This window comes from Eucyclogobius newberryi, unplaced genomic scaffold, assembly GCF_026437365.1.
Source record: "Eucyclogobius newberryi isolate DKJ021-1_F unplaced genomic scaffold, fEucNew1.0.hap1 SCAF_9, whole genome shotgun sequence".
NCBI classification, from domain to species: Eukaryota; Metazoa; Chordata; class Actinopteri; order Gobiiformes; family Gobiidae; genus Eucyclogobius; species Eucyclogobius newberryi.
The window spans coordinates 15,218,037-15,241,273 of NW_027316532.1; the positions used below are offsets into that span (position 1 = coordinate 15,218,037).

The 23,237-nt window shown below is 44.8% G+C and overlaps 2 protein-coding genes across 2 annotated transcripts in view; both read right to left on the bottom strand.

Moving 5' to 3' along the window:
- LOC140354354 (nardilysin-like) overlaps positions 1 to 9,321 on the bottom strand; it is a 30,003-nt gene extending 20,682 nt beyond the window's left edge. The window contains exons 1-6 of the mRNA XM_072439327.1: positions 9,218 to 9,321; positions 8,334 to 8,502; positions 7,414 to 7,495; positions 6,069 to 6,222; positions 5,855 to 5,928; positions 5,516 to 5,611 (exon numbers count right to left, since the gene is read on the bottom strand). Coding sequence (XP_072295428.1) covers positions 5,516 to 5,611; positions 5,855 to 5,928; positions 6,069 to 6,222; positions 7,414 to 7,495; positions 8,334 to 8,502; positions 9,218 to 9,321 — 679 coding nt within the window. The remainder of the gene's footprint in view (positions 1 to 5,515; positions 5,612 to 5,854; positions 5,929 to 6,068; positions 6,223 to 7,413; positions 7,496 to 8,333; positions 8,503 to 9,217) is intronic.
- Positions 9,322 to 11,418: 2,097 nt separating this feature from the next.
- Positions 11,419 to 21,367, bottom strand: rab3b (RAB3B, member RAS oncogene family). The gene is made up of 5 exons (XM_072438837.1): positions 21,152 to 21,367; positions 20,058 to 20,282; positions 17,596 to 17,714; positions 16,045 to 16,169; positions 11,419 to 14,767 (listed from the first exon to the last, which is right to left on the bottom strand). Exons 2-5 carry the CDS (start codon positions 20,280 to 20,282, stop codon positions 14,583 to 14,585), a joined length of 654 nt encoding a protein of 217 aa, XP_072294938.1. The 5' UTR covers positions 21,152 to 21,367; the 3' UTR covers positions 11,419 to 14,582.
- Positions 21,368 to 23,237: the final 1,870 nt, after the last annotated feature.

Consider the following 23,237-nt stretch of genomic DNA (forward strand, 5'->3'; position numbering starts at 1 on the left):
ACACAAGCGGGGCATCAAAACTTATCCATATTTTGATTCTAAGTGCTACGGTCTCTGTGTGGCCGACCCGCAAATATATGTCAGAAATGGGAAAACAGCGAAATCTCTGAAATGTTCACATTTACGCTTCACACTTTAACAAACTCCTCTAAGGGCAATAGATCGATCAAGCTTATATTTGGGGAAAATCATCTACACAAGCGGAGCATCAAAAGTTATCCATATTTTTATTCCAAGTGTCACGGTCTCTGTGCGGCGGACCCGCACATTTGACTGACACTTGTGTTCATTTACACTGGATTGGCCATGTCAATTGTGTCGCCGTCTGTCAAGTTCTTTTTTAATTCAACACAATAAGGGCGCCATCTTTATCAAGTCGAAAGCGCAGAGTCGGAAGGGCGGCGGCCCGCGAGGGCCGTTGGATGCCGCTTGCGGCTTTAATTTTTCTTGTTCTTCATCGCTTTGAACTCTAATTTGACCCCCTGAACATGCTCAAAAACTCACCAAACTTTGCCCAAAATTCAGAATCGGCGAAAAATTTTGTTTTTTCTGGGCCATTTTTTTTTTCCTAAAAAAATTGCGCGACAGCGCCACCGACAAAAGTCAAAATACATTGCGCCTATGGGAGACACCCCGAGGTCAACTTTGTCGTAGAGCTACGAAATTCGGAACACGCATTCCTCTTGTGAGGACAAAAAAAAAATATTATTGTGGCCACGCCCCCAGACTTACCTTATGGCCGCCATCTTCCTTTGAAAATGAAAACACGCTGTGTTAGCCATTTTGTTCACGTCAAACTTTGACGAACTCCTCCTAGGGCGTTTTGCCCACCGACTTCAAAATCGGCGTACGTCCTCTGGACAAGTGGGGGATCTAAAGTTATCCAATTTTTTGAGATACCTCTTACGGTCTGTGTGCGGCGCAGCCGCAAAGTTGGACAACTTATTTTGGGATATTGCAGATCTAAAAATTGTTCCCATTTGATCAAAACAAGTCCGATTAGGACCAAATTTGAATCAGTTGTTCAACTTTCTAGTTTGGACCTGTTTATGATGACAAAATTGAAATGGGCGCGATAGCGCCCCCTACAGAGTGACCTTTAAATTAACATTGAAGGTCAAAAATTAGTTTTACCAAAATTTTCTAAACTTTACCCAAAATTCTATTTTGGCGTCCCGATCAAAAAAGCCAATCAGACAAATGCCTTAATTTTTACGGCGTAGTCGTAGCGATGACATAAACCTCCCATGTTATCCCTATGGGAAAACCGCTAAATCTCTCGAATATCCACATTTTTCTGTTTCACACTTTAACGAACTCCTCCTAGTGCGTTTTGCCCACCGACCTCAAAATCGGTGTACGTCCTCTAGACAAGTGGGGCATCTAAAGTTATCCAAATTTTAAGGATAGCTTTTACGGTCTCTGTGCGACAGAGCCGCAAACGTTTCCCAGAATTCTGACTATTTGGCCTTCAGAGTGGCCTATACACAATAGTTTTTCCAAATGACATGATATTTTGAACAAAATTCTAATTTGCCATCCTGATCATAAAAGTATGAGAGCCAAAGTCATATTTTGTACGACGTAACCGTAGCGATGACAGAAACATCCCATGTTATCCTTATGGGAAAATCGTAGAATCGCTCAAATCACCACATTTTTACGCTTCACACTTTAACGAACTCCTCCTAGGGCGATTGCCCGATCAAGTTCATATTTGGAGAATATCATCTAGACAAGCGGGGCATCAAAACTTATCCATATTTTGATTCTAAGTGCTACGGTCTCTGTGTGGCCGACCCGCAAATATATGTCAGAAATGGGAAAACAGCGAAATCTCTGAAATGTTCACATTTACGCTTCACACTTTAACAAACTCCTCTAAGGGCAATAGCTCGATCAAGCTTATATTTGGGGAAAATCATCTACACAAGCGGAGCATCAAAAGTTATCCATATTTTTATTCCAAGTGTCACGGTCTCTGTGCGGCGGACCCGCACATTTGACTGACACTTGTGTTCATTTGCACTGGATTGGCCATGTCAATTGTGTCGCCGTCTGTCAAGTTCTTTTTTAATTCAACACAATAAGGGCGCCATCTTTATCAAGTCGAAAGCGCAGAGTCGGAAGGGCGGCGGCCCGCGAGGGCCGTTGGATGCCGCTTGCGGCTTTAATTTTTCTTGTTCTTCTTCAGCGCTTTGATCTCTAATTTGACCCCCTGAACATGCTCAAAAACTCACCAAACTTTGCCCAAAATTCAGAATCGGCGAAAATTTTTATTTTTTCTGGGCCATTTTTTTTTTCGTTAAAAAATGGCGCGACAGCGCCACCGACAAAAGTCAAAATACATTGCGCCTATGGGAGACGCCCCGAGGTCAACTTTGGCGTAAAGCTACGAAATTCGGGACACGCATTCCTCTCGTGAGGATAAACAAAAAAAATCATTGTGGCCACGCCCCCAAACTTACCCTATGGCCGCCATCTTCCTTTGAAAATGAAAACAAGCTGAGTTAGCCATTTTGTTTACGTCAAACTTTGACGAACTCCTCCTAGGGCGTTTTGCCCACCGACTTCAAAATCGGCGTACGTCCTCTGGACAAGTGGGGCATCTAAAGTTATTCAATTTTTTGAGATACCTTTTACGGTCTGTGTTGGACAACTTATTTTGGAATATTGCAGGTCTAAAAATTGCTCCCATTTGATCAAAACCAGTCCGATTAGGACCAAATTTGAATCATTTGTTAAACTTTCTAGTTTGGACCAGTTTAGGCTGACAAAATTGAAATGGCAGTGATAGCGCCCCCTACAGAGTGACCTTTAAATTAACATTGAAGGTCAAAAATTAGTTTTACCAAAATTGTCTAAACTTTACCCAAAATTCTATTTTGCCGTCCCGATCACAAAAGCCAATCACAAAAATGCCTAAATTTTTACGCCGTAGTCGTAGCGATGACAGAAACCTCCCATGTTATCCCTATGGGAAAACCACAAAATCTCTCAAATTACCACATTTTTATGTTTTACACTTTAACGAAGTCCTCCTAGTGCGTTTTGCCCACCAACCTCAAAATCGGTGTACGTCCTCTAGACAAGTGGTGTATCTAAAGTTATCCAAATTTTAAGGATAACTTTTACGGTCTTTGTGCGACGGAGCCGCAAACGTTTCCCAGAATTCTGACTATTTGGCCTTCAGAGTGGCCTATAAACAATAGAGTTTTTCCAAATGACATGATATTTTGAACAAAATTCTAATTTGCCATCCTGATCATAAAAGTATGAGAGCCAAAGTCATATTTTGTACGGCGTAACCGTAGCGTTGACAGAAACATCCCATGTTATCCTTATGGGAAAATCGTAGAATCGCTCAAATCACCACATTTTTACGCTTCACACTTTAACATCTCCTCCTAGGGCGATTGTCCGATCAAGTTCATATTTGGAGAATATCATCTACACAAGCGGGGCATCAAAACTTACCCATATTTTGATTCTAAGTGCTACGGTCTCTGTGTGGCGGACCCGCAAATATATGTCAGAAATGGGAAAACAGCGAAATCTCTAAAATCACCACATTTTTACGCTTCACACTTTAACGAACTCCTCCTAGGGCGATTGCCCGATCAAGCTCATATTTGGGGAAAATCATCTACACAAACGGGGCATCAAAAGTTATCCATATTTTGATTTTAAGTGGTACGGTCTCTGTGCCGTGGAGCTGCAAATATACTGTCACAAATGGGAAAAACGCCAAATCCTTGAAATGTTCACATTTACGCTTCACACTTTAACAAACTCCTCCGTGGGCAATAGCTCGATCAAGCTTTACTTTGGGAAATATCATCTACACAAGCGGGGCATCAAAAGTTATCCATATTTTTATTCCAAGTGTCACGGTCTCTGTGCGGCGGAGCAGCAAATTTGACTGACACTTGTGTTGATTTGCACTGGATTGGCCATGTCCAATGTGTCGCCGTCTGTCAAGTTCTTTTTTTATTCAACACACAATAAGGGCGCCATCTTTATCAAGTCAAAAGAGCAGAGTCGGAAGGCCGGCGGCCCGCGAGGGCCGTTGGATGCCGCTTGCGGCTTTAATTCTTCTTCTTCTTCTCGGGACCAACCCCCCTATTTTTCACCCAGTGAACATTGACGAAAAGTCACAAAAATTTGCACACCTCTAAAACTCGTGCCTCTCTACATCCTGGCTATTTCCCTTTTCTAAAATAAAAAAAATTGGCGCGTCAGCGCCCCCAAATGTACCAAAAATGCATTGAGAGATGGGAAATGACCCAAAAAAAATCTGATCGTAGAATCATGAAATTTGGCGCAGAGGTAGATGGTGACAAGAGAAGTAAAAAATATTATTACGGCAACGCCGTCCGCCCAACCAAATGTCGGCCATATTGCTTCAAAAATGGCTAAACATGATTTTGGAGTTTTTCCAAACGTCGTACTTTTACGAACTCCTCCCAGGGCGTTGGCCCTAAAAAGCTGAAATTTGGTGAAAATGCTACTGAGGAGTGGGACATCAAAAGTTATCCAAATTACATTGATACCTCTCACGGTCTCTGTGCGGCGAAGCCGCAAACTGCAGCTAGAATTTCAGAAATCTCCCATATTTAAAATTTCTGCCGTTTGCGCAGATAAAGTCCGAATTGCGTCAAATTAGAATCAGTTGTTAAACTCTTTGCCCTAAACCCACTTGAAGTGAAATAAATTCATTTGGCGCCACAGCGCCCCCTACAGATTTTATATGGAGGTTAAATGTTTAGTTTTGCGAAATTATATGAAATTTGACACACAACTCAATTTTAGCATCCCCATCAAAAAAGTCAATGAGAGCCATGTCATAATTGTTATGGCGTTGCCGTAACGATGACCGAAACCTTCCATGTTATTCCAATGGGGAAATCGCCAGAACATGTTTACACTTTATACTTTCACAAACTCCTCTTAGGGCGTTAGTCCTATTAACCTGAAATTTGGTGAGACTCATCTTCAGGGGTGGACCATCAAAAGTGATCCACATTTTTATTCAAAGAGTCACGGTGTCTGTGCGGCAAAGCCGCACATTGTGCCAAGAATTCAAAATAAAATTGCTTTTTGATGGTAAAACAAAGGGGAGAAGATGTGACAGCGTCACAGATTCAGCAGTAGGCGCAATAAAAGGACAATTGGGGCGCGTTAGCGCCCCCTCCTCTTGCGGCGTGGCGGCGGCGTGGCGAGGGCCGATCATTGCCGCTTGCGGCTATATTTATTCTTATTCTTGCGTATGAGTTCATGTAATTTAATGCTTTGTTGCAGCTTGAAGCCCGGTGACTGTCGGACTGTGGACTCCACTTTTCACAGCCGTGACAGCATTTTCTTCATCCTGACCCTCAAAGATAGTGTGATGGACCGGGTTTAGACCTAGTTTAGACCTGGTTTAGACCTGGTTTAGTCCTGGTTTAGTCCTGGTTTAGTCCTGGTTTGGACCTGGTTTAGACCTGGTTCAGACCTGGTTTAGTTGTGTTCTTACCCCAGGAGAACTTGCCCATTGGATGTCCAGGTTTGGAGAGACTTCCGAAAAGCATTTCTTTGCGCTGAGAGTCTGACGACCGAGCCAACTGGAACTCTGTGAGAGACACTGAATTTAGATACGCCCCCATGCCCCCCAGACACGCCCCCTGCCCACTCAGACACGCCCCCAGACACGCCCCCTGCCCACTCAGACACGCCCCCTACCCCCCAGACACGCTCCTGCCCACACATTTCAACCTAAACCAGACTTTTTTCTTTTATAGTCATTTTAGATGAATATTGTGACTTAACATTTCCAAAATATAAACTAATGACCCATAAACTAAACAGAACTGACCGCTGTCCACGACCTCCAGCTCTCGATCCACAGCATCTTCAACCATCAGAGGACACACGAAGAACTGAGACCATCTGCACCAGATCAGCTTTAGATCAGCTTTAGACCAGGTTTAGACCTGGTTTAGACCTGGTTTAGACCTGGTTTAGACCTGGTTTAGTCCTGGTTTAGTCCTGGTTTAGTCTTGGTCCTGGTCCCGGTCCTGGTCTCTAACCTGTCCAGAGCGGATCTGAAGTGTCGTTCCTCGATGTGGAAGTAGAACACGGTGCGTTCAGAGTCGGTGAAAGCGTTGTCACTTCCTGCGTGTTTCTTCAGAAAAGCGTCAAAGTCGTTTTCCTCTGGAAACTTCTCACTTCCCATGAACACCACTGATACACAACAGACACACACAACACACACACACACACACACACAACACACACACACACACACACACACACACACAACACACACACACACACACACACAACACACACACACACACACACATATACACACACACACACACACACACAACACACACACACACACACACAACACACACACAACACACACGCGCACACACACACACACAACACACACACCACACACACACAACACACACACAACACACACAGAACACTCACACGTTAGATACACACAGAGCTACACAACGTATCACAAACGAATCGAAGACAAGATGCAACTCTTAAACCAACAAAAAACAAAATAACAAAAAAACGACCTTGCTAAAAAATGTCCCATCTAGTCCAAAGTCTTGTAAAAGTGTCAATTTTATGTTCCATCAACTGTGAATTGTTTTTAATTGTCTCATAAATTGGGCAAATAGTTCCATGTGCAAAGCAAACAGGAGGAGAGACCAGGCACAGCCCTGTCTGACCCCTCTGTCCAGAGTCAGTGGATCTGTCATGTGACCATCGTAAAGTGCCCCAATATTTATCATAATTAACTCATCTACTTTTGTGTTTATTACTTTAAATAAATAAGTCCAGACTTATTCTTCCATCTTTGTTTAGTGGTGTTTGTGTTTGTCTCATTGTGTGTAAAGATGGTCTTGTGTTGTCTTGTGTGTGTCGTTTGTCATGAATCCTGTCTGATCTTTTTGGATTCAGTTTGGGAGGATTTGTTCCATTCTTTTGGACATAATTGAGGTTTATAAACAATAGTCCACATTCAGAAGAGAAATAGTCTATATGAGGCACAGTCAAAAGTTGATAAGTCCAGTAGTTTGTGTTGTTGCAGCTGTGCAGAGCTTAGCTTTAGCTTGTATGCTAACGACACGGGGAGATAAAGGACACTTCCACCAGTGATCATTTTGTCGACTACATAATTTTGTTAATGTTTTTGTCATATTTTTGCTGACCAAAACTAAAGGGCAAGTAAAGAAAAGTGATCATAAAGACTAAGAAGAAAACTTGAGAGACGGTTATGAGATTTATATGAGAAGTCCAGCCTAACCCGGTCTGACCCGGTCTGACCCGGTCTGACCCGGTCTGACCCGGCCTGACCCGGTCTGACCCGGTCTGACCCGGCCTAACTTAAGGAGGATCTGGACTCACTGTGCTCCAGGAAGTGAGCAAGTCCTGGAAGATCGTCTGGATCACTGAAGCTTCCCACAGCCACACACAGAGCAGCAGCAGCCTGAAAGAGGGTTAGTCCTGGTTTAGACCTGGTGTAGACCTGGTTTAGACCTGGTTTAGTCCTGGTTTAGTCCTGGTTTAGTCTGTACGCTGTATTTATCAATGAAACCTGATCAGAGCGATCAAGTAGACAGACTTAGTGCTTGTGTGAAGGAGATAAAAACCTGGATGACACTTAATGATCTGCTTCTTAACCCTGAACAAACCGAGGTCATTGTGCTGGTCCTAAACATGTACGAGATGCTTTCTCTGAGCAGATAGTCACACTGGACAATGTCAGTGTAGCCTCCAGTTCTACTGTAAGAAACCTCAGAGTCTTATTTGACCAGGAGCTCTCGTTTAAAGCTCATATAAATCAAGCCTGTAAAACAACCTATTTCCATCTGCGTAATATAGATAAAATCAGAAGAATCCGGCCTAAAACCGATGCTGAAAAACTTATCCATGCATTTGTAACGTCTAGATTAGACTGTAACTCCTGCTCACAGCGTGTCCTAAAAGCTCCATAAAAAGCTTTCAACTGGCTTATTACATTTATATATATTTTTTAAATTGTATTCAACAGAATTAATAGAAGCTGTTTTATTGTTGTCATACTCTCAAAATGTAACATGTTCTTTTATTAGTTTAGTCGTTCAATTCTCCTGGACGAGTTTAAAATATGAACTTTATTAAAACATAAATCACAAAACCAGGCAGAAAAATCACAATTGAATATTTCTGTTTGTGTGTAAAATAATAAAGTTAAACTAAAGTATGTGTTAGGTGAAGTACAGGTTAGTGGCCACATGGAGGCGCAGCTGCAGTATGTTTTAATATGAGATTCTTAAACACACAACCTGTTTCTCTGAGGTATTCTGTGGCTGCACGCCTTCCCCCTTCCCAGACGCCTCCCCCTCCCCAGACGCCTCCTCTGGACTGTCCTGGAGCTGAGAGGAGCAGGACTTAGAGCTCAAGCTGAGGTCAGAGATCAGCAGAACTCTGAGGCCGTTCGACAGCTCTAAGTATCTGAGGAAGAAGAACAGAGTTTCACATGAGTCTGTAATGCTCTTATCATTAGAGAGGGCAGGGGCGGGTCCAGTGCGGGTCCAGTGCGGGTCCAGGGTGGGTCCAGTGCGGGTCCAGGGCGGGTCAAACTGCCTCATACGGTGACCAGTCTTTATTCAAATGAGTCGAAGTTTAAACAATAATGTCCTGTTAATCGTCCTTTTTCCTTGTAAAAACCTGCTCATTGTGAACATTAAAGCGCCCCCTACAGGTCTGACCACTCATTGAACTAAAATGCAGTAAGATAAATATATTTAGATTTTGGCTAAAAGTTATAACAATATTATCACATAATAGCACATTTTTAGGTTTATAATTTCAGCAGCAAAAACTGGGCCAAAACTCATCGAACATCACAATTATTTTTTTTGACAAATAAAAACATACAAGAGATTTTATTTTGTTTAAATCAACTTTAGTCAAAAATGGTCCATCTTAAATTCTGCATAAACATCTGGAATGAGCGTCACTGTGATGTCACTTCCTGTCAGTTTCTACAGATTTTTCCACGTTTTCTCCACAAATACCTGCTCGATTTATAAGTACAACATGTATAAATACACCAGATAAAGTCAACATTAGAGAATCGTAAAAACCTGTCATAGAGATTTACATAATCAGACTACTCCAGAAATCAGATCATGATCAGAGTTTTGTTCTGCGCAAAGTCACAAACCTGTATTTCTTTGGGTCGTTGGGAGACTTGAGGATGTCCGGATCTCCCTGGTCCTGGTCTAGAACCGGGTCCGGACTCCGGTCTGGACGACTCGGGTCTGACATTGTCACTTTCACTGAGGCTCGATTAAGCTTTTAAAAGCATGAATAAAAACATGTTAAACTCTATTACAAAGGAAAAAATACAATTGTTTAGTTCAAACATAGAGTCTGTAAGACAAATGCTGACGAGTCGACACACATATATATATATTAAATATTAGATTATATATATTATATAGATATTAGATTATATATATTATATATATATATATATATATATATATATATATATATATTATATATATAATAGATATAATCTAATATCTATATAATATATATAATCTAATATAATCTAAATCTAATATCTAATATTTAATATATATGTGTGTTGACTCGTCAGCATTTGTCTTACAGACTCTATGTTATCATATATTGATATAGTCAGACTTCCTATACAGTCTCTTCATTTAAGTCCAGGCTTAAAACGTTCCTCTTCAAAATCGCTTATGGTCAGACTAGTTAGGAACAGAAATATAAATCCACAGCTCTAGCTATGCTGCCCTAGGAGTAACTATGCTGGGGGAAGTCTCCCTCGTGTCTCCCTCGTGTCCGTCTGTCCGTCTGTGAGAGTCGGATCTCTCCTTCACTGGAACTCCTCCAGGTTTCTACGCTTTTTTCCCAAAGAGGTTTTTTTTGTAGTTTTTCCTGGCCGAGAAGGAGAGTCTAAGGACAGAGGACCCTGGGACATCGTCCCTCGCCACCACAGACATTGTCTGACTCCATCGCCACCACAGACATTGTCTGACTCCATCGCCACCACAGACATTGTTGATTCGGCCCTCAGAGGCGACTGTTGTTTTGATTTTGGGCCTTACAAAAATAAATTGATTTGATTTGATATATATATATATATATATATATATATATATATATATATATATATATATATATATATATATATATATATATATATATATATAAATAGAGACATTATTAAATTTAAATGTCAAAAGAGAATAAACTATTTCAGATTTACACCTTTATTTGGTTTAAAATGTGTTTAAAAAGTCTCAATGTTCAATAGAATTAATCTCTTGACGTCGAACGCTGAAAATAAAAATAAAAATTGCATTTGAGCTTCATAAAAGTATAGTTTGTGGTAAAGTTTGTAATATACCGTGTTATAACAACAAAATAATACATTACATTCAAATTAAAAAGCACTATTTTAGAATGCAATGTATCCAACATTATCTGTGTAACAATAAGATGAGCTGTTAATGAGTTTATCTCGGCTTACGGAGCTTTCATCCCGCCGCGGCCGAAAACCAGCTTAAACCCCGGGGAAGAACGTGAAAAGCTCCGGGAGAAGCTCTGGTAGACGCTCCGGGGGAAGAGGGTGAAGCTCCGGGAGAAGGAGAAGCTCCGGGAGAAGGAGAAGCTCCGGGAGAAGCTCCGGGAGAAGCTCCGGCAGAAGAGGGAGAAGCTCCGGGAGAAGCTCCGGGAGAAGCTCCGGGAGAAGCTCCGGGTGAAGCTCCGGCAGAAGAGGGAGAAGCTCCGGGAGAAGCTCCAGGTGAAGCTCCAGGTGAAGCTCCGGTAGACGCTCCGATAGAAGCTCCGGTAGACGCTCCGGGCCGCGGCGAAGAGTTTAATCCAGGAAAAGCGTCTCACTTCGGGGTTTTATCTTCGTTTTCGGGCTTTTGAGTTGAGCGGAGGCTTGAGTCGGATTAAAGAGCGGAGCCACAACAGAGCGTGTGATTGGTTCAAACTGTGGGACTGCGGAAACACGCCCACTCTTAACTTTAATGTAAATTTCAAAATAAAACAAATGTTGTAATGTGGAAAATAACAACTTAATAGAAATGTTGATATTCATATTTAAATAAAAGTATGTAATCTATTCAGTACAAAATATGATGCTTATGAATTAAAAACCTAAATAAAGACTCTTTTAGACTGAAGTGACGTTTCAGCTTCCTGTGTGAAGGGGACATTTTGAGGACCATTCAATGGATATTATATTGTGTTATGAATTGATAATTACTATGGCAACAGTGACTGAAACCCAAGGACAAAATAAGATAATAAGTTTGACTCAAACTGTTACAAAACAAAGACAAATAAAGAAGGAACAAATGAACCGACACCAGTCAAAGTAAGTTACTGATTAAAGTGTTTTATTTATTACTAAATTGCATCTATAATATACAAACATTCACAATATTTGTACAATCACTTTGTGCTTTTGCTCCGATTTTTCAGGAGACGACGATTTGACAGAAAAACTCTACATGGATAATATGAATAATCATCTGCTTTTACGACGGCATAAAAATAAATAACACTTCTAGCTCTATCTTTACACGTCACCGAGAAAAGAACGTTCATGACACGCGTGTAGCTACGGAACACGGCGGCGGGATATACTTGCAAATATTCATGGGGAAAACGCACAAGTCCACAGGGTTTTTCTCGTTTTGTCGCGCCTGTTTCTGAGTTAAAGTCACAAAACTGTGTGAAAGGGAAGGGCATCCGGCACAAAACGGTCAGAAAAATACATTTAAAAATAGCTAATCAAAAGCACCGCTAACTGCGCCGCTAACTGCACTGCTATCAGCACAGCCAACTGCACCGCTAACAGCACCGATAACTGCATCGCTAACTGCACCGCTAACAGCACCGATAACTGCACTGCTAACTGCACCGCTAACAGCACCGATAACTGCACTGCTAACTGCACTGCAAACTGCTCCGCTAACGGCGCCCCTAACTGCACCACTAACAGCACCGCTAACAGCACCACTACCCCAGTCCAACCCGGGTGTGTCCCAAAATCTGGTCACCCTACATTAGCAGTGTTTTAGCATTAGCAATGGTTAGCATAAGCAGGGTTTTAGCATTAGCAGTGTTTTAACATCAGGAGCAGTTAGCATTAGCAGTGTTGACTCGAGCTGTTTAAAACGCTTTTCCGCTGCACATAAATACAAACATATAATGTGTTATTTATGCATTTTAATAATTAGATTGATACATAAATAGATAATACTAATATAATAATAGATGTAATAATAAATACAGCTTCAAAATAAGTTTATTAAGTCAGACTAAACACGGAATTCATTGAGTTTTAGGTGTTTTAATGGCGTTGTCCATCTGCAGCATTGTGTGTGCTGCCTCCAGTGGCCACATGAGGCATCACACTGGCCTGGGTTTGATGGAAGCTGCTACAGGGGGCGGAGTTTGAAGCGTGCCAACTGTTTGACCAATCACGCTCTTCTTAGACATCCGCAGCTCTGCCCACAGCTTCAGAAGTGCATTTTCCCTTTATTATTATTATTTTGTTAAATTAAACGTCATAAATTTGTTTCTAGGCTAATCGCTAACGAGCACGAGACGTATCATTTTATTTAAGATCTGTTTCTGAAACGTCATAAACCGTTAAATTATTATAAACGTTTAGCGGAGAGTTTTTTTGGGCTTGTGAAACTCAGAAACAGACGTGAAAATCCACACACGCCCCAAATCTTTATCGAAATTACTGCACGACACGACGGCCCTCACGACAACGATCTGAAAAGCACGCGACAATCGCACGGAACGAAAGACAACACCATGTGACCGGGAGGGGCTCGGGATTGGTCGCGGAGGAGGAGTGGGCGTGGCAAACAGGGCTGCAGCCGCTGAGAGGATTTTAATGACCAAACCAAAGTCAAGCGCTGCCCCCAGCTGACCGAACTCTAAACACAGGGGGAAAGACACACCGCTAACTGCACCGCTAACAGCACCGCTAACAGCATCGCTAACTGCAATGCTAACAACACCGCTAACTGCACCGCTAACTGCAATGCTAACTGCACCGCTAACTGCACCGCTAACACCACCAGTCCAATCCGGCTGTGTCCAAAAATCTGGTCACCCTACATTAGCAGTGTTTAAGCATTAGCTGCAGTTAGCATTAGCAGTGTTTTAACATTAATAATGTTTTAGCATTAACAGCGGTTAGCTTTAACCATGTTTTAGCATTAGCTGTGTTTTAGCATTAGCAGCTGTTAGCATTAGCAGCATGGCACTGTGTGGCTGCAGCCCTGAGCCCACACAAGTCTTTTATTTGAGTCTTTTTCAAACGGCAGAATCAGCTTTTTGTGGAACGGCGGCAGTGCTCATCAGTGTGGCGCCCCCTGCTGGCATCAGTGCGGCGCCCCCTGCTGGTGGCAGTGCTGAGCTCAGACGTTTCAACTCGGAACGAAACATGAAAAATTATCCTATTTATTCTCCCGTGCTTCAGCTAACGTGTGGTCCACGGTTTTATCATCAGTGCTTTTTCTTTTACCCTGTGAATCCAGACAAGGGCAGCGTTTCACGACCTGAAGTGGAAAAAAGACCCTCCAAAACAACACACAATAAACAAATAAATAAATAAATCAGTCAGACTTCTCTCTGCTGGCTCAGAAGGCGTTTGGGTTTTCACCGTCTTTGATTCCACTTTAGATCACAAAACAGTTATTACTCTGAAGGACGTAAACGACCGCCATTTTGTTTTTCCTTCATTACATTAAACGACACACTTCTATCAACAAGGTTTGTGCGTCTTTTGGCAACTTTATTGAAATGTTTAAACGCAATGGCACACACAGTTTTGTCTTTTTTTACTGCCTAAAATATTGACGTAATCGGGGACGTTTCGCCCCTAAATCCACAAAACAGCAGTAGACTTGTAAATATACTACATCTACATTTCAGAGTAAAGATGGCGTTTGACTCGACATGTGGCGAGCGGGCGGTGGACGGCAGTGATCAGACGTTCAGAACACTTCTACAGGCAGTACCGCCTTTGCCCACTATAGCGGAACACGTCACAGAAACAAACGCTCTGCTCACTTCCTTGAACGCCAGCGCCAGCGCTAACGCTAACGTATTCTGCACAGCAAAGTCAGCGCTAACGCTCCCGTATTCTGCGCAGCAACGTCAGCACTAATGCTCCCGTATTCTGCGCAGCAACGTCAGCGCTAACGCTCCCGTATTCTGCGCAGCAACGGCAGCGCTAACGCTCCCGTATTCTGCGCAGCAAAGCCAGCGCTAACGCTCCCGTATCCTGCACAGCAACGTCGAGACGCGCGGTCACCTCTGCTGGCATCAGTGTGGCGCCGTCTGCTGGCAGCAGTGTGTGATCTCTGCCGACCGCTGCTCACGCCTGTCTGTGACCAGCAGAGGGCGCAGTGCCAGCATGTCCAGCAGAGGGTGTGGTATGAGTGACCAGCAGAGGGCGCAGAGTGAGCGTGCAGACTAGGGGAGCGCGGCGGTGGCGTGAGGGCGTGGCTGTGGCTTCAGCAGCACTTCTGAGGGAGCTGCGCGGGTTTATCCGTCAGTCGCGTAGTCTTGGTTCCCGGCAGCGCTGGAGCCTCCACGTCCACGCGCTCTGACATCTTCACACAGATGATGTCCACCAGACGCTCGAACACCTGACGCACGTTTATGTTCTCCTTTGCACTCGCCTCGTAGTACTCGAACCCTGCAGCAGGGGGTGCAAGAGAGGGAGAGGCCCGCTAGTACAGGAGGATGTGCAGGAGTATTTGCAGTAGTATTTGCAGTAGTATATTAGCAGTATTTGCAGTAGTAGTACTTGTACGTATCCAGCTGGTCTGCCAGGTGTTTGCAGTAGTATTTGCAGTAGTATTTGCAGTAGGAGTACTTGTACGTACCCAGCTGGTCTGCCAGGTGTTTGCAGTAGTATTTGCAGTAGTAGTACTTGTACGTACCCAGCTGTTTTTCCAGGTGTTTGCAGTAGTATTTGCAGTAGTATTTACAGTATTTGCAGTAGTAGTACTTGTATGTACCCAGCTGGTCTGCCAGGTGTTTGCAGTAGTATTTGCAGTAGTATTTACAGTATTTGCAGTAGCAGTACTTGTACGTATCCAGCTGGTCTGCCAGGTGTTTGAAGTAGTATTTGCAGTAGTATTTACAGTATTTTCAGTAGCAGTACTTGTACGTACCCAGCTGGTCTGCCAGGAGTTTGCTGTAGTATTTGCAGTAGTATTTGCAGTATTTGCAGTAGTAGTACTACTACGTACCCAGCTGGTCTGCCAGGTGTTTGCAGTAGTATTTGCAGTATTTGCAGTAGTAGTACTTGTTCGTACCCAGCTGGTCTGTCAGGTGTTTGCAGTAGTATTTGCAGTATTTGCAGTGGTAGTACTTGTACGTACCCAGCTGGTCTGCCAGGTGTTTGAAGTAGTATTTGCAGTTGTAGTACTTGTACGTAGCCAACTGGTCTGCCAGGGGTTTGCGGTAGTATTTGCAGTAGTATTTGCAGTAGTAGTACTTGTACGTACCCAGCTGGTCTGCCAGGTGTTTGCAGTAGTATTTGCAGTAGTAGTACTTGTACGTACCAAGCTGGTCTGCCAGGTGTTTGTAGTAGTATTTGCAGTAGTATTTGCAGTAGTAATACTTGTACGTACCCAGCTGGTCTGCCAGGTGTTTGCAGTAGTATTTGCAGTAGTATTTGCAGTAGTAGTACTTGTACGTACCCAGCTGGTCTGCCAGGTGTTTGCAGTAGTATTTGCAGTAGTAGTACTTGTACGTACCCAGCTGGTCTGCCAGGTGTTTGAAGTAGTATTTGCAGTAGTATTTGCAGTAGTAGTACTTGTATGTACCCAGCTGGTCTGCCAGGTGTTTTTAAGTAGTATTTGCAGTAGTATTTGCAGTAGTAGTACTTGTACATACCCAGCTGGTCTGCCAGGTGTTTGAAGTAGTATTTGCAGTAGTATTTGCAGTAGTAGTACTTGTACATACCCAGCTGGTCTGCCAGGTGCTTTCCTTTCTCTGGAGGAACGATTCGCTCTTCGTCCATGTCACATTTGTTCCCGACCATGATCACCTGAGCGTTATCCCACGAGTACGTCTTAATCTGAGTCGCCCTGAAAGAGACCAGAACCAGGGCTGAACCAGGCTGAACCAGGCCAGAACCAGGGCTGAACCAGGCCAGAACCAGGGCTGAACCAGGCCAGAACCAGGTCTGAACCAGGTCTGAACCAGGCCAGAAGCAGGCCTGAACCAGGCCAGAACCAGGTCTGAACCTGGCCAGAACCAGGGCTGAACCAGGACTCAATCAGGTCTGAACCAGGCCAGAACCAGGGCTGAACCAGGCCAGAACCAGATCTAAACCAGGCCAGAACCAGATCTAAACCAGGGCTGAACCAGGCCAGAACCAGATCTAAACCAGGCCAGAACTAGGTCTAAACCAGGCCAAAAACAGGTCTGAACCAGGTCTGTACCAGGCCAGAACCAGGTCTGTACCAGGCCAGAACCAGGTCTAAACCAGGCAGAACCAGGGCTCAATCAGGTCTGAACCAGACCAGAACCAGGTCTGAACCAGGCCAGAACCAGGCCTGAACCAGGCCAGATCCAGGTCTGAACCAGGCCAGAACCAGGTCTGAACCAGGCCAGAACCAGGACTCAATCAGGTCTGAACCAGGCCAGAACCAGGTCTGAACCAGGCCAGAACCAGGACTCAATCAAGTCTGAACCAGGTCTGAACCAGGACAGAACCAGGCCAGAATCAGGTCTGAACCAGGCCAAAAACAGGTCTGAACCAGGTCTGTACCAGGCCAGAACCAGGTCTAAACCAGGCAGAACCAGGGCTCAATCAGGTCTGAACCAGACCAGAACCAGGTCTGAACCAGGCCAGAACCATGCCTGAACCAGGCCTGAACCAGGCCTGAACCAGGCCAGAACCAGGTCTGAACCAGGCCAGATCCAGGTCTGAACCAGGCCTGAACCAGGCCAGATCCAGGTCTGAACCAGGCCAGAACCAGGTCTGAACCAGGCCAGAACCAGGACTCAATCAGGTCTGAACCAGGCCAGAACCAGGTCTGAACCAGGCCAGAACCAGGACTCAATCAAGTCTGAACCAGGTCTGAACCAGGACAGAACCAGGCCAGAATCAGGTCTGAACCAGGCCTGAACCAGGCCAGAACCAGGTCTAAACCAGGCCAGAACCAGGCCTGAACCAGGCCAGAACCAGGTCTAAACCAGGCCAGAACCAGGTCTGAACCAGGCCAGAACCAGGTCTGGTTTTTAACACCGATGAATATTTGACTTTCAATCCGACGCTAAATAAACTTTTATTATGTTCAAAGTTCTGAAACTGGATTGAAACAGTTTTACACACCCCTTAAACCCGGAATATAACCAGACTAAATCTGGATTATTACCAGACTAAACCTGTATTACAACCAGACTAAACCTGGATTATAACCAGACTAAACCTGGATTATAACCAGACTAAACCTGAATTTTAACTAGACAAAACCCGGACTGTAACCAGTCTAAGTGGTTCTGTACCAGTCCTGCACAGCGTTGAAGGACTCCTCGTTGGTGATGTCGTACATGAGGATGAAACCCATCGCCCCGCGGTAATACGCCGTCGTGATGGTACGGTAACGCTCCTGTCCCGCCGTGTCCTGCAGGGGGAGACAGAGAGTCAGAACCAGGTCAGTAAAAGATCTAAACCAGGTCTAAACCAGGTCTAAACTAGGACTAAACCAGGTCTAAACCAGGTCTGAATCAGGTCTAAGCCGGGTCCAAACCAAGTCTAAACCAGGTCTGAACCAGGTCTAAACCAGGTCTAAACCAGGTCTGAACCAGGTCTAAACCAGGACTAAACCAGGTCTAAACCAGGTCTAAACCAGGACTAAAACAGGTCTAAACCAGGTCTGAATCAGGTCTAAACCGGGTCCAAACCAAGTCTAAACCAGGTCTGAACCAGATCTAAACCAGGTCTGAACCAGGTCTAAACCAGGTCTAAACCAGGACTAAACCAGGACTAAACCAGGACTAAACCAGGACTAAACCAGGACTAAACCAAGACTAAACCAGGACTAAACCAGGACTTAGCCAGGACTTGGACAGGACCAAACCAGCAGCAGAGTCTATCTTCCAAACTCTTTTTATCCTCTGTTTCCATGACAACAGCTGCTCATCAACGGTTTCCCTGGAGACGCACAGCAGGAGGCGGCGGCCAATCAGAGCAGACCAACAAAATCATGCTGGACCATCATCGGACCAATCACAGCACAGGACAGGAGCAGTCTTTTCTCTCTGTGACCCTGTTTTAAGTGATGAAATGTCCCACACTGGAGCAAAGCACGTTAGCAACATAAAGCTAGCAAAGCACGTTAGCAATACAAAACTAGCAAAGCACGTTAGCAACATAAAGCTAGCAAAGCACGTTAGCAACACAAACCTAGCAAAGCACGTTAGCAACACAAACCTAGCAAAGCACGTTAGCCACAGCTGTTTCCTGTTTATGGCCGCACGGCACTCGCTTTGTTAAGAGCCACAATCTGATATTTCCAGTTCAGATCTTTCTCTCGCGCGTTCAGATCTTTCTCTCGCGCGTTCAGATCTTTCTCTCGCGCGTTCAGATCTTTCTCTCGTGCGTTCAGATCTTTCTCTCGTGCGTTCAGATCTTTTTCTCTCGTGCGTTCAGATCTTTTTCTCGCGCTCGTTCAGATCTTTCTTGCGCGCATTCAGATCTTTCTCGCGCATGTTCAGATCTTTCTCGCGCATGTTCAGATCTGCCTTGCGCGCGTTCAGATCTTTCTCACGCACGTTCAGATCTTTCTCGCACGTGTTCAGATCTTTCTCGCGCGTGTTCAGATCTTTCTCGCGCGTGTTCAGATCTTTCTCGCGCATGTTCAGCTCTGTTGCGTGTTCAGCTCTGTTGCATGTTCAGATCTTTCTTGCGCATGTTCAGCTCTTTGGCGTGTTCAGATCTTTCTCGCACGTGTTCAGATCTTTCTCGCGCGTGTTCAGATCTTTCTCGCGCGTGTTCAGATCTTTCTCGCGCGTGTTCAGATCTTTCTCGCGCGTGTTCAGATCTTTCTCGCGCGTGTTCAGATCTTTCTCGCGCGTGTTCAGATCTTTCTCGCGCGTGTTCAGATCTTTCTCGCGCGTGTTCAGATCTTTCTCGCGCGTGTTCAGCTCTGTTGCGTGTTCAGCTCTGTTGCATGTTCAGATCTTTCTTGCGCATGTTCAGCTCTTTGGCGTGTTCAGATCTTTCTCGCACGTGTTCAGATCTTTCTCGTGCGTGTTCAGATCTTTCTCTCGCGTGTTCAGATCTTTCTTGCGCGCATTCAGATCTTTCTCGCGCATGTTCAGATCTGCCTTGCGCGTGTTCAGATCTTTCTCGCACGTGTTCAGATCTTTCTCGCGCGTGTTCAGATCTTTCTTGCGCGTGTTCAGATCTTTCTCGCGCGTGTTCAGCTCTGTTGCGTGTTCAGCTCTGTTGCATGTTCAGATCTTTCTTGCGCATGTTCAGCTCTTTGGCGTGTTCAGATCTTTCTCGCACGTGTTCAGATCTTTCTCGCACGTGTTCAGATCTTTCTCGCACGTGTTCAGATCTTTCTCGCACGTGTTCAGATCTTTCTCGCATGTGTTCAGATCTTTCTCGCACGTGTTCAGATCTTACTCGCGCGTGTTCAGATCTTTCTCGCGCGTGTTCAGCTCTGTTGCGTGTTCATATCTTTCTCGCACGTGTTCAGATCTTTCTCGCGCGTGTTCAGATCTTTCTCGCGCGTGTTCAGCTCTGTTGCGTGTTCATATCTTTCTCGCATGTGTTCAGATCTTTCTCGCATGTGTTCAGATCTTTCTCGCATGTGTTCAGAACTTTCTCGCATGTGTTGAGAACTTTCTCGCGCATGTTCAGCTCTTGCTCGCACACGTTCAGCTCTGTTGCGTGTTCAGCTCTGTTGCGTGTTCAGCTCTGTTGCGTGCTAGGTGCGTGTTCAGTGCGTGTTCAGTACCCAGATCTGCAGCTTGATCCTTTTGTCGTTGCGGTAAACGGTCTTGACCTTGAAGTCGATGCCGACGGTGGAGACGAAGGAGTTGCTGAAGGAGTCGTCTGCGTATCTGAAGAGGAATGAGGTCTTTCCCACAGAACTGTTCCCGATGATCAGGAGCTTGAACATGTAATCGAAGTTCTGGTCCGAACCGTCTCTCTGACCGAAGCGCTGGTCTGCCTTCGCCATCTGGGGGCGCCAGAGAGCAGGCTTCAACCACAAACACCAGGTGTAAACCAGGTCTAAACCACGACTGAACCAGGACTAAACCAGGACTAAACCAGGACTAAACCAGGGCTAAACCAGGACTAAACCAGGGCTAAACCAGGACTAAACCAGGGCTAAACCAGGACTGAACCAGGTCTAAACCAGGGCTAAACCAGGACTAAACCAGGTCTAAACCAGGCTTAAACCAGGCCCAAACCAGACCTAAACCAGGTCTAAACCAGGACTAAACCAGGTCCAAACCAGGACTAATCCAGGACTAAACTAGGTCAAAATCAGGACTAAATCAGGTCTAAACCAGGAATAAACCAGGTCTAAAGCAGGTCTAAACCAGCACTAAACCAGGTCTAAACCAGGTCTAAACCAGGAATAAACCAGGACAAAACCAGGTCTAAACCAGGAATAAACCAGGGCTAAAGCAGGACTAAACCAGGACTAAACCAGGCCTAAACCAGGACTAAACCAGGTCTAAACCAGGTCTAAACCAGGTATAAACCAGGACTAAACCAGGACTAAACCAGGCCTAAACCAGGACTAAACCAGGACTAAACCAGGTCTAAACCAGGTATAAACAAGGACTAAACCAGGACTAAACCAGGTCTAAACTAGGCCTCTCTGTCTCGCAGTAGAACATTCATTTTTCATCATAAATTTCTTAAAAAATAAAGATTCTTGACTCGGTTTGGGACTCGAGCCCGTGACCTGCCGTTATTACGGGGTCTTTCTCCCGCGGAACCGCGCGGCAGATGCGGTGCGTGTAGACACTCCCGTGCGTGAAACCGGACATATGTGAGGCCGCGGGGAAATGTGTGGCTCTGCGCGTGTTTTCTCACCTTTTCCGCACGGTTCTGAAGCTCTCCGTGACTCTGCGCTGCAGCTGCGGACAAACGCGGAACGATTCAACGCCTCGACGCGCCAACAACCGGGACGCGGCGGAAAAACGCGAAAGCTGGCGCGTTTCAGAGGCGGAATGAAAGAAGAACGGCAGAAGCTGTGAGAAGGGAGCGGCAGACGCGGCAGGAGGCGGCAGGAGGCGGCAGGACGTGGCAGAAGGCTTCCGCAGCAGGTGTTTGCCCGGAGACAGGAGTCGGTGTCGCGGAGATGTGCGCTTCGCGGCGCGTTCAGGAGCGTTCAGGAGCGGCGCGTGAGCGGCGCGTTCGGGAGCGTTCAGGAGCGGCGCGTTCAGGAGCGTTCGGGAGCGGCGCGTTCAGGAGCGTTCAGGAGCGGCGCGTTCAGGAGCGTTCGGGAGCGGCGCGTTCGGGAGCGTTCGGGAGCGGCGCGTTCAGGAGCGGCGCCGCGTCAGGATGAGTCACATCTGACGCCGCGTTCACGGACACGCGGAGAAATGGAAAATGCAGAAAGTGCGGGACAAAAACAGTTTTTAGTCTTAAACCTGAAGCTCTGACACTTTTATTTATTCGGTCCAAAATCATCAAGTTATTTTACTAAATGTAAATCTGCCCAATAGAACTGTCTTCTGCTCGTGGCCACGCCGTGTTTGACCACCAGAGGGCGCCACAGACAGTTATGAATGGAAGTTATAATCAAGTAATAACCACTTTTAGCTCCTGATGTAAAGTTTGTCAAACACATGACCAAAGCCACACGTGACGAAGAACATGCCAGATTTGATAATAATAATAATAATAATAATAATCCATTTTATTTATTACGCACTTTACATACATTTATTTTGAGTTTAAACTTAAAGCAGAACTGTGTAACATTTCCACCTTGTCAAAGTCTTTGTTATGTGACGGTTCAATGTGTGTTTGAAGTGCGCCCCCTGCTGGCTCTGTTTAAACTGTGTCGTAAGAGAACATGTCTTATTATGATAAAGACAAAATGTGAGGTACTTTTGTCTGTTTTGAGACAGACCTGCAGGGGGCGCTGCAAGGAGCTTTTTCAGGAAACATCAGAAAAAACAAAGTGTCGTTTAAAAGCTCAAATTCTTTATAGTTTAAAGGTGGAATGGAAGATTTTTTTCAGCAATTTTTTTAATCATATTTCCTCGTGGCGTGGATAAATCATTTGTCCTGCCACGTATCAATCATAAAACGCACCTATCGCTCACCTGCAGCCGCGTGCGGTTCGTCCCCACGTTTCCGCGTGCCTAAGCGCATGGATCTATCATAATATAGTTCCCTCAGTGTACGGGGCAAAATGAAGACGGAGAAAGACAGTTCGAGCTGACGCAGAAGTGGACAGAAATCTACTGGAGACGAGAGATGCGATGTGATCCGTTGCGCTAATAAACAAACGCACGTGTGTGTTGTATCAGTCCGCACGGGGGAGTGAGCATGCGCACTTCCGCCTGCGTTCTCAAATCACCGATAAATCATCCATTGCGCCTTTAACGCATTTAATACAAAACTCACTGGAATCGAAATGACGCGATCAAACAAAACATCCTGTAATTCTGTCATTTTAGATCTGAAACTGTCACTTTTACAACGGTACATTTTACATATCAAACATATTTAGATATATACAACCTGTGACGAAGGAATCGCCCCGTTGCTGCCGGGTGCTTGATTGACAGGCTGAGTAGCCAATCACGAGTTAGCATAGGCAAGTTAGGTTGAGGATGCTACGTGTTTGCAGAGTTTTAGTTGTTTTCCTGCAAATCGTGTAGAGATATATTTACCTTTTGTCCAGTCTTTTCCATATTTTTGAATTTTATCTTTAAAAAATGTACTCAAATAGTTTGCAGTTTCACCTGGTTTGGTTTAATAAACTATGATTCCAGAAATGTATTTGTTGATTTTTTATTCTTTCCCAATGTTTCATCTAATGTTCCCCAAACGTTTGCATAATCACATCTTTAATTTGACCTTTATAATAAGAACATCTTTTACTTCTGTTCAGTTTGGTCACATCATGTCTTAAGTTTCGATACTTGTTCCATAATTCCACATT